The sequence below is a fragment of the Calypte anna genome, chromosome 11 (genome assembly GCF_003957555.1).
Source record: "Calypte anna isolate BGI_N300 chromosome 11, bCalAnn1_v1.p, whole genome shotgun sequence".
NCBI lineage: Eukaryota > Metazoa > Chordata > Aves > Apodiformes > Trochilidae > Calypte > Calypte anna.
In genome coordinates, this window is record NC_044257.1 from 13,933,012 (window position 1) to 13,945,737 (window position 12,726).

Here is a 12,726-nt window from a genome sequence, read left to right on the forward strand (position 1 = left end):
CCATTCATTTGAGTTAGAATTGTAATAAGATCCCAGCTGAGTGAATCATTCACAGTCAAATGCACATTATTCTTTATTCAGCTGCTGCCCGCCTGGTTGTGCATTCAAATGGCCAGATCTAAAGTGACAGAACTTTGTATTCCCTATTACAGCACTGAATTAGCCAAGTAAAGGGAGCAGGGAAGGGAATATTCATGCTATTACCAGGGGAACAGGGGAAGAAAAACGCTTCCTGACCTTTGAAATGGTTAGATCCCTCCACAGGCTGTTACTTAGAATGAAGCGGATGGCATCACTTTAATACGTCACACAGAAAATTCTTGATGGTGTTAATGAGGTGGATTTGAATCTTCATCCAAAACATATCTTAAGGATGATGTCAGAGGTCTTTGACTCCTTCAGACTTAACTTTTGATAAAATCTGCTTCAACTTCTAGCCAGTGAAGCTTTCCACTGGCCAGTACTCCTTCTCCTTTGCTCCATACATGTTTGTTTATTGCTTCATTTATGACAGGCTTAGATGATAAATTATCAGAAAAATACTTTTAAAAAATAGTTTGCCTGAAAACATTTTACAGGCTAGACAGAAAAAAAAAAAAACAAAACCCAAACAGTTATTACTAAGTAAAAAAAAAATAAATACAAAAACTGTCCATTCCTACACTATCACTGTGTTGTTTAATGTGAGTGTTTTACCCCACTCATTATAGCTAAAACATTTTAAAGTTTTTTTTGCTTCCTCTAAATACAATACACTGCATACATAACACAAAATCAAATTAAAGCATCCAGTGAAATTTAAAAATATTGACGAACTTGGACAACAAGAAATCCAGAGCCCTAAGACACAATGGTGTCAGTACCTACCATGAGTCAGGAAGGTCCTGGAACTTCTGCTGGTGCTCTCAGGCGAGGCCAAGCAGCTGATAAAGGGGCAGCACCCAGCACTGCAGACAGGGCTATTACAAAGAAGAGCACCATAGGAATAGCAATGGGGCACAGCAGTTAGCGAGGCAGTTTGCGCAGGCAGGGGAAGCAGAAGGGGCACAGCCAGCTCCCAGCTCTCTTGAAGGAGCAACGGTCTCCAAAAAAGCAAAACCTGTTCTGTTAAGATGTAGGTGTGTCCACACAGAGGGAACCCCTTAAGAGGGACAGCAAGAGGGACGTAGCTGTTCAGGCCTCTGGCTGTGTAGAGTGTCTGAGCCTGGTGTTAGCACCAGAGGACAGTGTGAGTGGGGTCTGTGTGTGATGCGAGCAGGTGAATGACTTGCTGTGCCTGATGGCAGAGCTCAAGGAGGAGGTAGAGAGAGTAAGAAGTACTAGGGACAGTGAAAGGGAAATTGGCTGGTGGAGTCACACCCTTTCTAACCCAAAAGAAGTCCAGAAGGAGATGGTGAAGCCCCTCACTTTCTGCCATCAGGCAGTTGGAGCAAACCAGGTGGATGGGAGGGAATGGAAACAGGTCCCTCATCAGGAGGCAAAAGAATGCCCTCTCAACCTCCACCATCTTCGCAGGTGCCCTTAGAGAACAGATATGAGGCCCTGGACTCAGAGAATCAGGCAGAGGACAGACAAGAGGAAGATCTGTCTGGAAGGTCTCCTGTTCACCCCCCATCTACCAGACAGGTTACAACCACAGCTACAAAGAAAAAAAAGAGTAGTTGTAGTTGATGACTCCCTTCTGAGGGGAACTGAGGGCCCTATATGTCGACCAGACCCATCCCACAGGAAGGCTTACTGCCTTTCTGGGGCCCTGGTGAGGGATATTAGTAGGAGACTCCTCCAGCTAATTCAGCCCTCTGATTATTATCTACTGGTGGTAGTCCAGGCTGGCAGTGATGACATTAATGGAAGAAGTGCTAAGACAATTAAAAAGGACTTCAAGGCACTGGGTCGTTTAGTCGATGGGTCAGGAGTAGAGGTGGTGTTCGCCTCAATTCCTGAAGTAGCAGAGATGAATGAGGAGTAGGAAAACCTATCGTATCAGTAGGTGGCTAAGGGATTGGTGCCACCGGCGGAACTTTGGGTTTTTTGACCATGGGCCAAATTTCATCAAACCTAGTCTCTCTTCCAACCAGATGGGCTTCATCTGTCTAGCAAGGGCAAAAGGACTCTAGCCTATAAGTTGGTGGGGCTGATAAGGAGGGATCAAGTTGTGCCAGGGGAGGTTTAGTTTGGATATTAGAAAGAATTTCTTTATGGAGAGGGTCATCAGACATTGGAATGGGCTTCCCAGGGAAGTAGGGGATTCTCCATCCCTGGAGATATTTAAAAAGAGACTGGATGTGGCACTGAGTGCCATGGTCTAGTAACCGTGGTGGTAGTGGATCAAGAGTTGGACTTGATCTCTTGGTCCCTTCCAACCCAGCCAATTCTATGATTCTAAGATGAACACAGCTGTGCAGGGGAGGGGGGGTGATGGAAGAACTGTGTCCAGAGAGAGGTCTGCAGTACCTCTGCAGACTCTCACTGCACACACAGCACACTGCAATGAATTCTGAAACTCCATAAATACATGAGCTCCATAAATACATGAACTCCATAAATGCACTGCTTGAGGCACGTAAGAAGTGGACTCGCTCAGACCGAGGGGCCAAAACCAACTTCATGTGGGGCATCTAGCGCTGAACTCAATAATCCAAATTTAGACACCTATGGAACCACAGAGAGCAATCCCCTAAAAACCCATGCTCAGCAGTCAGAGGTGAGGCTACTGGCCACCCATCCTCATCAACACAGGGCTCAGTGGCTGATGCCTGAGCCTTCTGAGGGCCCCCAAACCAGGCCAGTGCATGTGTCAGTTGTGACCTGTAAGAGTATTCATTTAGGTGGTCCCAAGAGCGGCTTCAGGAGAAGGAATGGGTAGGGAGTGACTTTACTCACCCTGTTCCCTAGTAACAATCAGGATCTGGGCACCTTAAGTGGAGATTCAAGCCGTGATGCCACGAGGTGTGGGACATAGAGGGCACGAGGTGAGTTTCATCAGACATCTGCTTTGCCCCAACTTGCCGCCCAGCTCCTGGGAGGCTTCGGGCTGTGCCCAGGACTAAAGATGAAAGGATCGGGGGGCTGGGAGGGGGCAGATCTTTCATCATTGCCTCGTAAGTGTGTGGAGGCACCTCCAGGCCCCTGCTCGGAGGGCCAGAGGGCGAGAGCGGGGCCACGGCTGCGGGTTCCAACCTGCGGTTCAGGTGCTCGATTCCCAGCCCGTAAGGAGAGGATCCCCGCTGGCTTCAGGGGGAGGGCGGGCCGCCCCCTGCCCCGGCCGCCCCTCACAGAGGGAGCGAGCCGGGACCCCCCGAGGCCGCCTCAGGGGAAGGGCTGCCCCGCCCGGCCGCCACGTGCGATATTGGGGATTCGGTACGGCGGCGGCCCCGGGCGCTCCCCTCACGACGCCAGCGTCCCCTTCCTCCGTCCCTGTCGTCCGAGCGCGGCGGGGACGCCTCTCTCCGTGGCGGATGGAGCTGCGCCGCTAATCGGTGCATTGCGGCGGGAGGTGGTGAGGGGGGGCCGGACCGGGCCGTGCCGCTCCGCGCCGTGCCCGCGGCCATTCCAGACGGCGGCACCGCGCCTGGCATAGGAGCAGCAGGCGGGAGCCGCGCCGCCGCCGCAGCCCCGCCATGGCCAAGGAGGGAGCGCAGCGAGCGGAGGAGACGGAGCAGATGATCGAGAAGGAGGGCGGCAAGGATGCCGCCGAGGGCAGCGCCGCCGGTAGCCTGCGGTCCGGGGACACGAAGGAGATGAGAGCCGTGGTGCTGTCCGCCTTTGGAGGGCTCAACAAGCTCCGTGTGTCCAAGAAAGTCATGCCGGAGCCGCAGGAAGGGGAGCTGAAGATCCGCGTGAAAGCCTGGTCCAGTATCGCTTCTCGCACTGTCCTTCCCTCCGGGGCGGTAGAGGGGACGCAGCCCCGCGGGGGGCGGGCGGGGTGCGGGTCCCCTCGGGTGGGCGGGCGGGCGCGGGCCGGGGGCTCCCCCGCGTAGACCCCGCGTCTCGCCATCCCCCGCTCCTTGCGCTGCCGGCCCTGCCCCGCAGCGGGGCTTGCCTGGCTGGAGGGGGCTGCCGGGGAGCCCGGCTGCGAGTGTCAGCCCGCAGAGAGGCTCTTGCACCAACTTCCTCACTTGTGGCTTCCCCCTCGGCGGGGAGCCCCGCTCCGAGCCGCCTCTGCAGCCTCTAGCCCCGCGGCGCAGGTGCCCGGGGGAGCTCCTGGGAGCCCCCCCAGCCAGGGCTGAGCTACCTGGCTGGGTACACGGCGGGCGTGGAGTAAAGCCGGGGGTTTGTGTGCTGTCAGCAGCTGCTATGAAGGCAAAAAAACCCCAAACAACAAAAACCTGTCATTGATTTTTCATGCTACCAGCAGGGAGAAATGGAGGAAAAAAAAACTGGCCAGCTATGTTTCAGCATATGTGTGTGTTGCTCAGCACCTGTCCCTTTTCTGGCTGATCTTAGCTGATATTTTCTTCCCGGGAATTACTTTGTTTAGTCATCGGTTTTTCCTCAGAGCTGGTGTGACAGTGTAGCTGGGGCTGGAGATAACTTAGCAGTGTTGAATTGCTGTGCCTGGTTGACAAGTGGCTAGCAATCTGGTAGCATCCTGAAAACGAGCTTTCCTTGAAGGCTAATTTTTTTTTCCCCCCCCAGATAAATGGAGCAGCCTGTTTTTCCTAGATAGCTGATTCTCAGTGCACATGTTCCTTCATGAGAATAAGATTATTTTTTTAGGTGACAGAAGAAACAGTAGGATAGTATTACACAACTTGATGTGTACTAAAGACCAAATTAATTTTGCTTAGGCAGGGATTTATCTGTTGTTGTCCTCTTGTGCTGTGTGAAAACATGCTGCTTCTGGGAGATAAATTCCAAGGTGAAGGCCAAGTTGTTTGTTTCAGAAGTAACTTGCATTAAAAACAGTACTTGTATAGAGCAGAGTTTGTTTTGAGGCACATCCACTGGATACATCATTCAGATCTTTGAACATCCTGATAGGCTGCTGTAGCTGAATGTCTTGGCCTGTTCAAACACTGATTTTCCTTCCTGTACTTACAGGGTTCATAAGGTTTGTGACCTATGTATTTCCTTTCATATCCTAAAACGTTGCCTATGAAAAATCCTGATAAATTTAAATGGTTTTAAACTTAGGACAAATAGGTTTAGACTGGATCTTAGGAAATTCTTCAGTACAAGGGTGGTGAGACTCTGGAACAGATTGCCCAAAGAAGTTGTGGGTGCCCTCTCCCTGAAAGTGTTCAAGGCCAGGATGGATGAGGCTTTGCACAACCTCCTGTAGTTAAGAGGTGTCCCTGCCCATGGCAGGGATGTTGAAGTTAGATGATCTCTAAGGTTCCTTTTAACCTAAGCTATTCTGTGATATTCATCAGTTGGAGTGAGGGCTAATAAATCAAGGGCTGGGAGATTTTGCACTCACATTGGCTTTTTATTTTTCTAATAGTCATAATGAGAAATAGAATAAATTCCATGCTAGGTGAACATAAGAAATACTTGTAGCATAATAGTTGCTGGGTTGCTCATTTTGCTATCAAGAAGGGATGTAATTCCATTTGAATATGGGCTGTATTGTTTTCTGAATGTTGTTTGTGGGTTTTTTTGCAGCCATTGAGTTAACAGAAGTTAGCACGCAAAACTAAAAATGTTCTGAGCAGATGGACAAAGCACTTTAATTGCCTGTAGGGTTTGCAGCACTCTCCAGTGTCTGTATGAGTTCCACTTTCATCAAAGCAGTAGATACATGTGTATCAAAAAGAGCAAGTTACCTGCAAAAAACCCACTTAGCTATAAAATAGAAGTATTCAGCTTTGCTACAACTACAGTTGCTTTCCAAGGTGGCATTATCATCATTGAGCTGTGCAAGTTCCTCACCTGCTCTTTGACATCTGCACACCCGCTCAGCTGCTTCATAGTGACTGCCAGGTCACAAAACACCATGTGTGTTTTGGAAGCTTCCTTCCATGGCAGAGCAGCCTGCAGGCTGAATAGTGTCTGCTTGTCATTCCTGGCTGGAAATGGCCCTAAGGATGAAATGTGACCAGGTCACCAAAGTGTGCTTCCAAACATGGCAAAATCAATTTACTGATCTTCTTGACTTGAGTCTGTAAATACAGAAGATTGATCAGAGTGATGATGGACTTGTGGGCTGGGAGACAGAGTGAGAAAAACATCAGTGGGCATGTGTTAATGCATGGGCTGCTGTCTTAAGACATAGTGATAACAAATAATGATTTCAGTTGAAATTCAGTTAGCCATCATTATACATGATCATTTTTCTCCATTAACTTGTGGAGAAAAATAACCTTTATTTCAAGAGGAATGTGTTCCTACCTGAGGAATATAATGTATCAGTAAAAAGTGCAAGTTCTATGTGGTCTTTGCATTCTCTGTGGGATGGTACCATTTGTATCATATGTACACACCAGTTAAATCTTATATATATACATTTTCTAGTGTGGTACTCTAAGTGGAGGAGGTGGAGGACATGTTGCTATTAGCATGAAGCCAGCTGAATAATTCTGTTGAAGGTCTGGAATATCAATGATCCAATTGAAAATGTGTCAGCTGAGATGAGTCATGTGTTCGTCTCATTCAGTGACTAAGAAATGGAGCAGCCATCGATGTCCGAGATGAGTCACAGCTTCTCCACATTTCCTGAAATCATTTTTGATTGATAACAACCAAGCGGTTGAAATTGCTGTGTTTGTTTGTATTGTAAATTGCAGCCTGCATATTGTTTAAAAGATTATTAGCTAGAGCAAACCAAATCAGGGTTTCAGATAGGATGTGTGAATAAGAAATGCTGCCCTGTAATTACGTACCTTTAGTTTTGGTTTGGGTTTTGGTTTTTTTTTTCCCTCATAAGTATTTCTTCCCTGTGACACTATACATGTGCATCATGAGGAATGAGGCAGAAGTGACCCTGTGACTGTGAGATACCAGTACTTTAAAAAAAAACTGGTAACAAATAAAAGAAATCTAAAGTATAGCAAGTAGTTGAGAGTGTATCAGTTTTGTCCTTAAAGGCATCCTTGTTCATACACTGTGGGTGTTTCTGGGTAAACCCACAAGGTACAACAATTTGAAACCTTTTCATTTTTTGAACATTGTCAGGAAATTTACTGGCCAGGGGTAAGAGGAAGGATTTTAAGAAGGTAAAACTCACTGGGCCTCATATTTGCTCTGTTGTATTTCATTTCCCTCAGAAGTTAATTTCGGTGGAGTCTTGGAGTGAACAAAGAAAGATAAAAAGTAGAACATCTTCAGACCAAAGGGTGCATGGGAAGGATGGTCTGCATGATTTGATATTTTGCAGTAGAAGGTATTGGGCAGCCTTGAGTGCATGGAACAGAGCAAGGAGTGCCAAGTTGGCTTGTCCTTATCTGAAAGGGGAGAAGAATGAAAACAAATGCATGTACGAGAGTAACAGCAATGTGAAAACACATAGACCTATAGGAGATTAAAGGTGAAGTGAAAGAAGAAACTCTGGAAAGTGACTGAAAATTATTATAAATGCTGATCAACACTGTATGTTCCAGCTATGATGATAAAAACATGTGACTTGGGTATTGCATACCTTATGCAATGTTTTTTTCTCTCCTTATCACCGCTGTTCTAGTATTAACTCTTGTAAGTTGGTTCTAATAGATATTAACTATTTTATTTAGTATTTCTGCCTTCAGTTGAGGATAGATGAAAGAGAAATGGTGCTAGAGCAGAACAGAATTGCTACTATTGCTATATTGCTACTATTATGTGGTTAGATGCAGAAAAATGTGTCCTTTCCCAAATTGTCTTGACAAGTTATTTTGTAAAAATGTTTCTAGAATGAGCTGCAGTAATGTGTTTGTAATCATATGTCATTATCAAATCGTATCCATCAGTCTGTTGCCTACTTGTGATGTCACAGTGTGTGTTCATACACCATTTTTTGCATCACAGTTCTGCCTCAGGCTGCTCTTGACAGAATGTAGAAAAAGTTATCTTTTTGTAAAATGCTTACAGTGTAGAAAGATCCATTCAAAAGATCATCACTGTAGTTAATGTACACAGGCAATGGTTGTCACCATGAATGTTGCAGGAGTTTTGGTTTCATGGTGGTTTGTTTCTTCCTTTTTCCCCAAATGATAACAACATTATATACAACAAAATAACACCCTTGCAGGTGTTCTGTTATTTGGAATTTCTTGTTCATTATCAACATCACAGTGGTGATATAGGAGGCAATCTTAGCCACTGGATAAGTAGTGGTCTTTCCAGAATAATTTCAAAGTTTCCCAGTGTAATTGTTCCAAACCCTTCTTTACCTTCCATATGGCTGCTGTTATGAGCTTTGTGTATGAGTATTTTAGGGGTTTGGTTGGTTGTTGTTTTAATTTTTCTCCTGAGTTTGTCACGCTGGATTGTCAAAGTTGTCTTTTTCAAGAAATAGCTATAATCTTGCTTTGACAGAGCTGAAAGTGTGGGTTCAAAATGCTCTTAAATCCTCAACCATAATTACAAATACTTATATTTGGAAGAATTTCCTCGCCCAGCCCCAGCCTTCCCCAGTGACCTACATCTCAGAAATGCTGTCTTGTGTTCCTGCTTATGTAGTGCTGTCTGCTGTCTTTTTTGTTTGTGGGTCTGCTCAATCTGTTTGTGTCTTGATTAGTATCTGACTAATACTCCATCTTCTAAAGTCTTGTATGTATCAGTAATTTTATGTATCCAAGCAGTTGCTGGCATCATCTATGTAAGTGGGACTGGCTGTGTGTAGCTTCATGTGGTTGGAGGAGTTAATATGCACCAGTTTTGGCTGACAGTAAATAAAGAACTGTGTTTGGGTCAATGGATTAATGCTGAAGCACATTTTAGCTAGTTAGGAGTTTTAGAAGTTTTAACTATGTTTGGCATTTGTGCCACTAGTCAATATATGGACACAAAAGATAAAAGCTACCTCTTTGGGTTGTAAGTTGGGTTTTTTGTGTGTGGCTGCCTAGAAAACCAAAGTTTTAATAATATTGAATAGCATATAAAAGACAACACCAAGATGCTTCAAGATTTTTGCAGACCTGAGACAACAGGAGAAGACCTGTATTTTTCCTCTGCTTTGGTCTATGGTAATAGTCTCCTCCCTACCCCCCTTCTATTTTACAGTGGTCTGAACTTCATTGATTTGATGGTGCGACAGGGAAATATCGACAACCCTCCTAAGACTCCTCTTGTTCCTGGGTTTGAATGCTCTGGAATTGTAGAAGCTCTTGGAGATAGTGTGAAAGGATTTGAGGTAAATTTTTTTTTTTTTTTTTCAAGAGCAAGAGTAAATAATTTCCAATTCGAAGTATCTTGTCCCTAATCCCTTTTGGTCTGCCAGTGATAGCAAACTTCTCTACCCTGTTGAGATTTGAAAGGGCAATTTTTCCTTGCTGCTTCCCAAGCATGAGAATGTCCTCTTGAATTAGTTTCCAAAGTCAGCACTGTCATCTCCTTGAAATCCTTCCTGAAAAGTCCCTTGTGCATGTTCGTGTCATGATGGCTAGATAGGAACTTGAAAGCCTGACTGATTTGCTTTTAAAAAGTAAAATAAATTGAGTTAACTTGTTAAGATTCTTTTTTTGGCCATTTTTCCTGTCATTGCTCTGTTCCTCAAAGCCCATGCACTGCTGATTCTGGTTCTAGCTTTCGATCCTGAATTAATGAGACCCCCATCTACATCAATCATTACTTCTTACACCCTGTGCATCCATGAGATGCATATAAAACTGGGGCCCTGATTCTGCATATGTGACTTATTCTGATCACTCAGAAAAAAGATCTATTTCTTCCAACACAATAGTAAAAAATGACAAATAGTTAAAATATATAATAAAGCTTTTGTAACTATTTGTCATTATGTACTCTTTCGTATCTCTTATTACATATAAAATTATGTCCTACCTCCTATTCCATTACAGATGTTAAACTTCTATACTCCCCTCAATCTTGCACTTTATTTCCTAGATAGATAAAAAAATTTTGAAATGAAAACTGAGTTAATGCATGTCAGTCTTATCTTAGCTATTTGTTGAGTCAGTCATGTCATCAAGTAAGTGATTTTTTTGAATTAGTATTGAATCTTGATCTTGAGAAGGAGATTACCTAAAATATTTTTATTTAAAGGTGACATTTTCACTATTCTAGAAGAGCTGTAAAATTTTTCAGCTGAGTGGAGACAATGGTGAATTTCGTTTCCAGCAGGGTCCCAACATTCTTTTTGGTAACCATTTGCCTTGTTTGCAAGGAGATGGGACATAATAATATCTTCACAAATTAATCCTTCCAAATTTTAGATTTTAATGCTTCTCTAACAGCAAAAAGGATCCACAGAGTGGTTATTGGTGAGGCATTGTTAATTTGAATCGTAGAATCATAGAATTGGCTGGGTTGGAAGGGACCTCAGACATCATCGAGTCCAACCCTTGAACCATCGTTGCGGTTGCTAGACCATGGCACTGAGTGCCACATCCAGTCTCTTTTTAAATATCTCCAGGGACGGAGAATCCACTACTTCCCTGGGCAGCCCATTCCAATGCTTGATCACCCTCTCTGTAAAGAAATTCTTTCTAATACTTAACCTAAACTTCCCCTGGCACAACTTGAGACCATGCCCTCTTGTCTTGCTGAGAGTTGCCTGGGAAAAGAGACCAACCCCCACCTGGCTACACCCTCCTTTCAGGGAGTTGTAGAGAGTGATGAGGTCTCCCCTGAGCCGCCTCTTCTCCAGGCTGAACAGCTCCAGCTCCCTCAGCCTCTCCTCGCAGGGCCTGTGCTCGAGTCCCTTCACCAGCCTGGTTGCTCTCCTTTGGACCCGCTCCAGGACCTCAATATACTTCCTGAACTGAGGGGCCCAGAACTGGACACAAGACTCGAGGTGTGGCCTCACCAGCGCTGAGTCTTTTACAAAATGTGTTTTACAAAAGGAGGAGGCATTTAGGGATGACAGTTCTGCTTCAGCATCCTCATTCTAAAAAAGACAAGCCCTTCAGATCTGTCAGCAGCACCTTAGCTTTTAGCAAACCTACAATGTCCCAAAGCCAAGGTGATGACAAGTACTCTGGAGACCAAAATGTTGTTGTGCTAGAAATGTTTGCCTGAAGGTAAAAATGTAGTGCTTTACTCCCTTGCTGTGGAATACAGTCGAAATAGTCCAAGAACAACCTATAGTGTGTCTAAAGAATGTAAGATAGAGAATATCAGGCAGTTAAGCAAAGGTGTTTGAGAGGGACAGCTGCTGTTAGTTAAATATGCAGTCCTCAAGTTTGATGCTGTTCCTGCCTTATTACCTATACTGTGAGTTTACTGAAGAGCTCCTTTCATGGCTAAGGATGCTGATTTAGTTGCTGCATCATAGAAAGGCAAAGAGGTCTAAGACAGAGTAGAAGATGCCTGAATTAGTGTGAAGACAGAAAGCAAAGTGAAAATTATCTTAAGTGTAGTTTTGCCTATTCAAGTTTGTTTGTATATTTTTGCTAAATTCAACTTTTAAAATAATTGCATTTAACAAATGGCAAAAGCCCAAAGCTGAGCAGCTTAATTTCTATTTTGTCAAAGATGGGGACCACCATTATCTTCACAGTCAGTTAGCAACATATAGCTTGAACAGGTAAGCTGTATACCTTACAAGTTGGTCCCTACATTCTCAATTGCAGGCATATCCTAAATGTTGTTTTCTTCCTTTTTTGTAGATTGGAGACAGAGTTATGGCTTTTGTAAATTACAGTGCATGGGCTGAAGTTGTATGTACCCCAGTAGAATTTGTCTACAAGATCCCAGATGACATGACTTTTTCTGAAGCTGCAGCATTTCCCATGAACTTTGTAACTGCCTACATGATGCTCTTTGAAGTTGCTAACCTGAGAGAAGGCATGTCTGTGCTGGTGCACTCAGCAGGAGGTGGGGTGGTAAGTTGGAACTTCTCTTAGCTGAAGGGGTCTGCATCTCGATTTCTGAAATGAACCAGACCCCACAGTATGATTTACTATCCCTGTGTGATATTCCCTATGTGAGAGATTGCAGTGGGAGAAACTCCGTCTGTTTTCTCATCAAAATACTGATGTGAATGGTTGGCAGGAGTTTCTGGTGAAATAAAACTATTCTGACAATAAACTCTACTCAAAGCCACCTCCAAAACCCACTAATGGGTTGTGAGAGATCAAGGAGCAACTGTTGTCCCAAAGATTAGATTCCTGAACTTATGCACCTTGTACTACGTCTGTGTAAAAGAAGGCTGTAATGAAAGGAACACATAAACCAACTCCCTGCACAAGGTATTTGTAAGGTAACCATAATCCTCCTTGCAATAACTTGCAGTAAATTGTCGTCTTGGAACACTCCTGCAAATGCCATGTGCAGTGTGTGTGACGCTTTCTCTGTGAAAGGCTTTTTTTTTTTTTTCCTTTATTGTAGAGGGATTGGGAGCAATGAAAAGCATTATTCCGACCCTATGGAAAATACAGAAATGCAGAATTGGAGTCAGTGGTTGCTGCTGCATGCATAGTTAGGATCATGAGTAAGGAAGTGTGTTGCATGGGCAAAGCTACAATAGGATGAATTTGGTGGAATGCCAGGCCAAAGAATGAAAGAAGAAGTCAGTATTTTGTGTTACCAGTTCCTTGACCTATCTTTTAGAAAAATCTCTGGAAAATTTTTAGGCTTGTGCAAAATATAAGATACTGACAGGGAAGCTTGTTTACATTTGAGATT

General features: G+C 44.4%; 1 protein-coding gene across 1 annotated transcript in view; it reads left to right on the forward strand.

Moving 5' to 3' along the window:
• Nucleotides 1–3,516: 3,516 nt before the first annotated feature.
• The window catches only part of VAT1L (vesicle amine transport 1 like), a 45,876-nt gene continuing 36,666 nt past the window's right edge, over nucleotides 3,517–12,726 (forward strand). Inside the window, exons 1-3 of the mRNA XM_030457757.1 lie at nucleotides 3,517–3,850; nucleotides 9,142–9,271; nucleotides 11,709–11,924. Coding sequence (XP_030313617.1) covers nucleotides 3,621–3,850; nucleotides 9,142–9,271; nucleotides 11,709–11,924 — 576 coding nt within the window. The 5' untranslated portion in view covers nucleotides 3,517–3,620. The remainder of the gene's footprint in view (nucleotides 3,851–9,141; nucleotides 9,272–11,708; nucleotides 11,925–12,726) is intronic.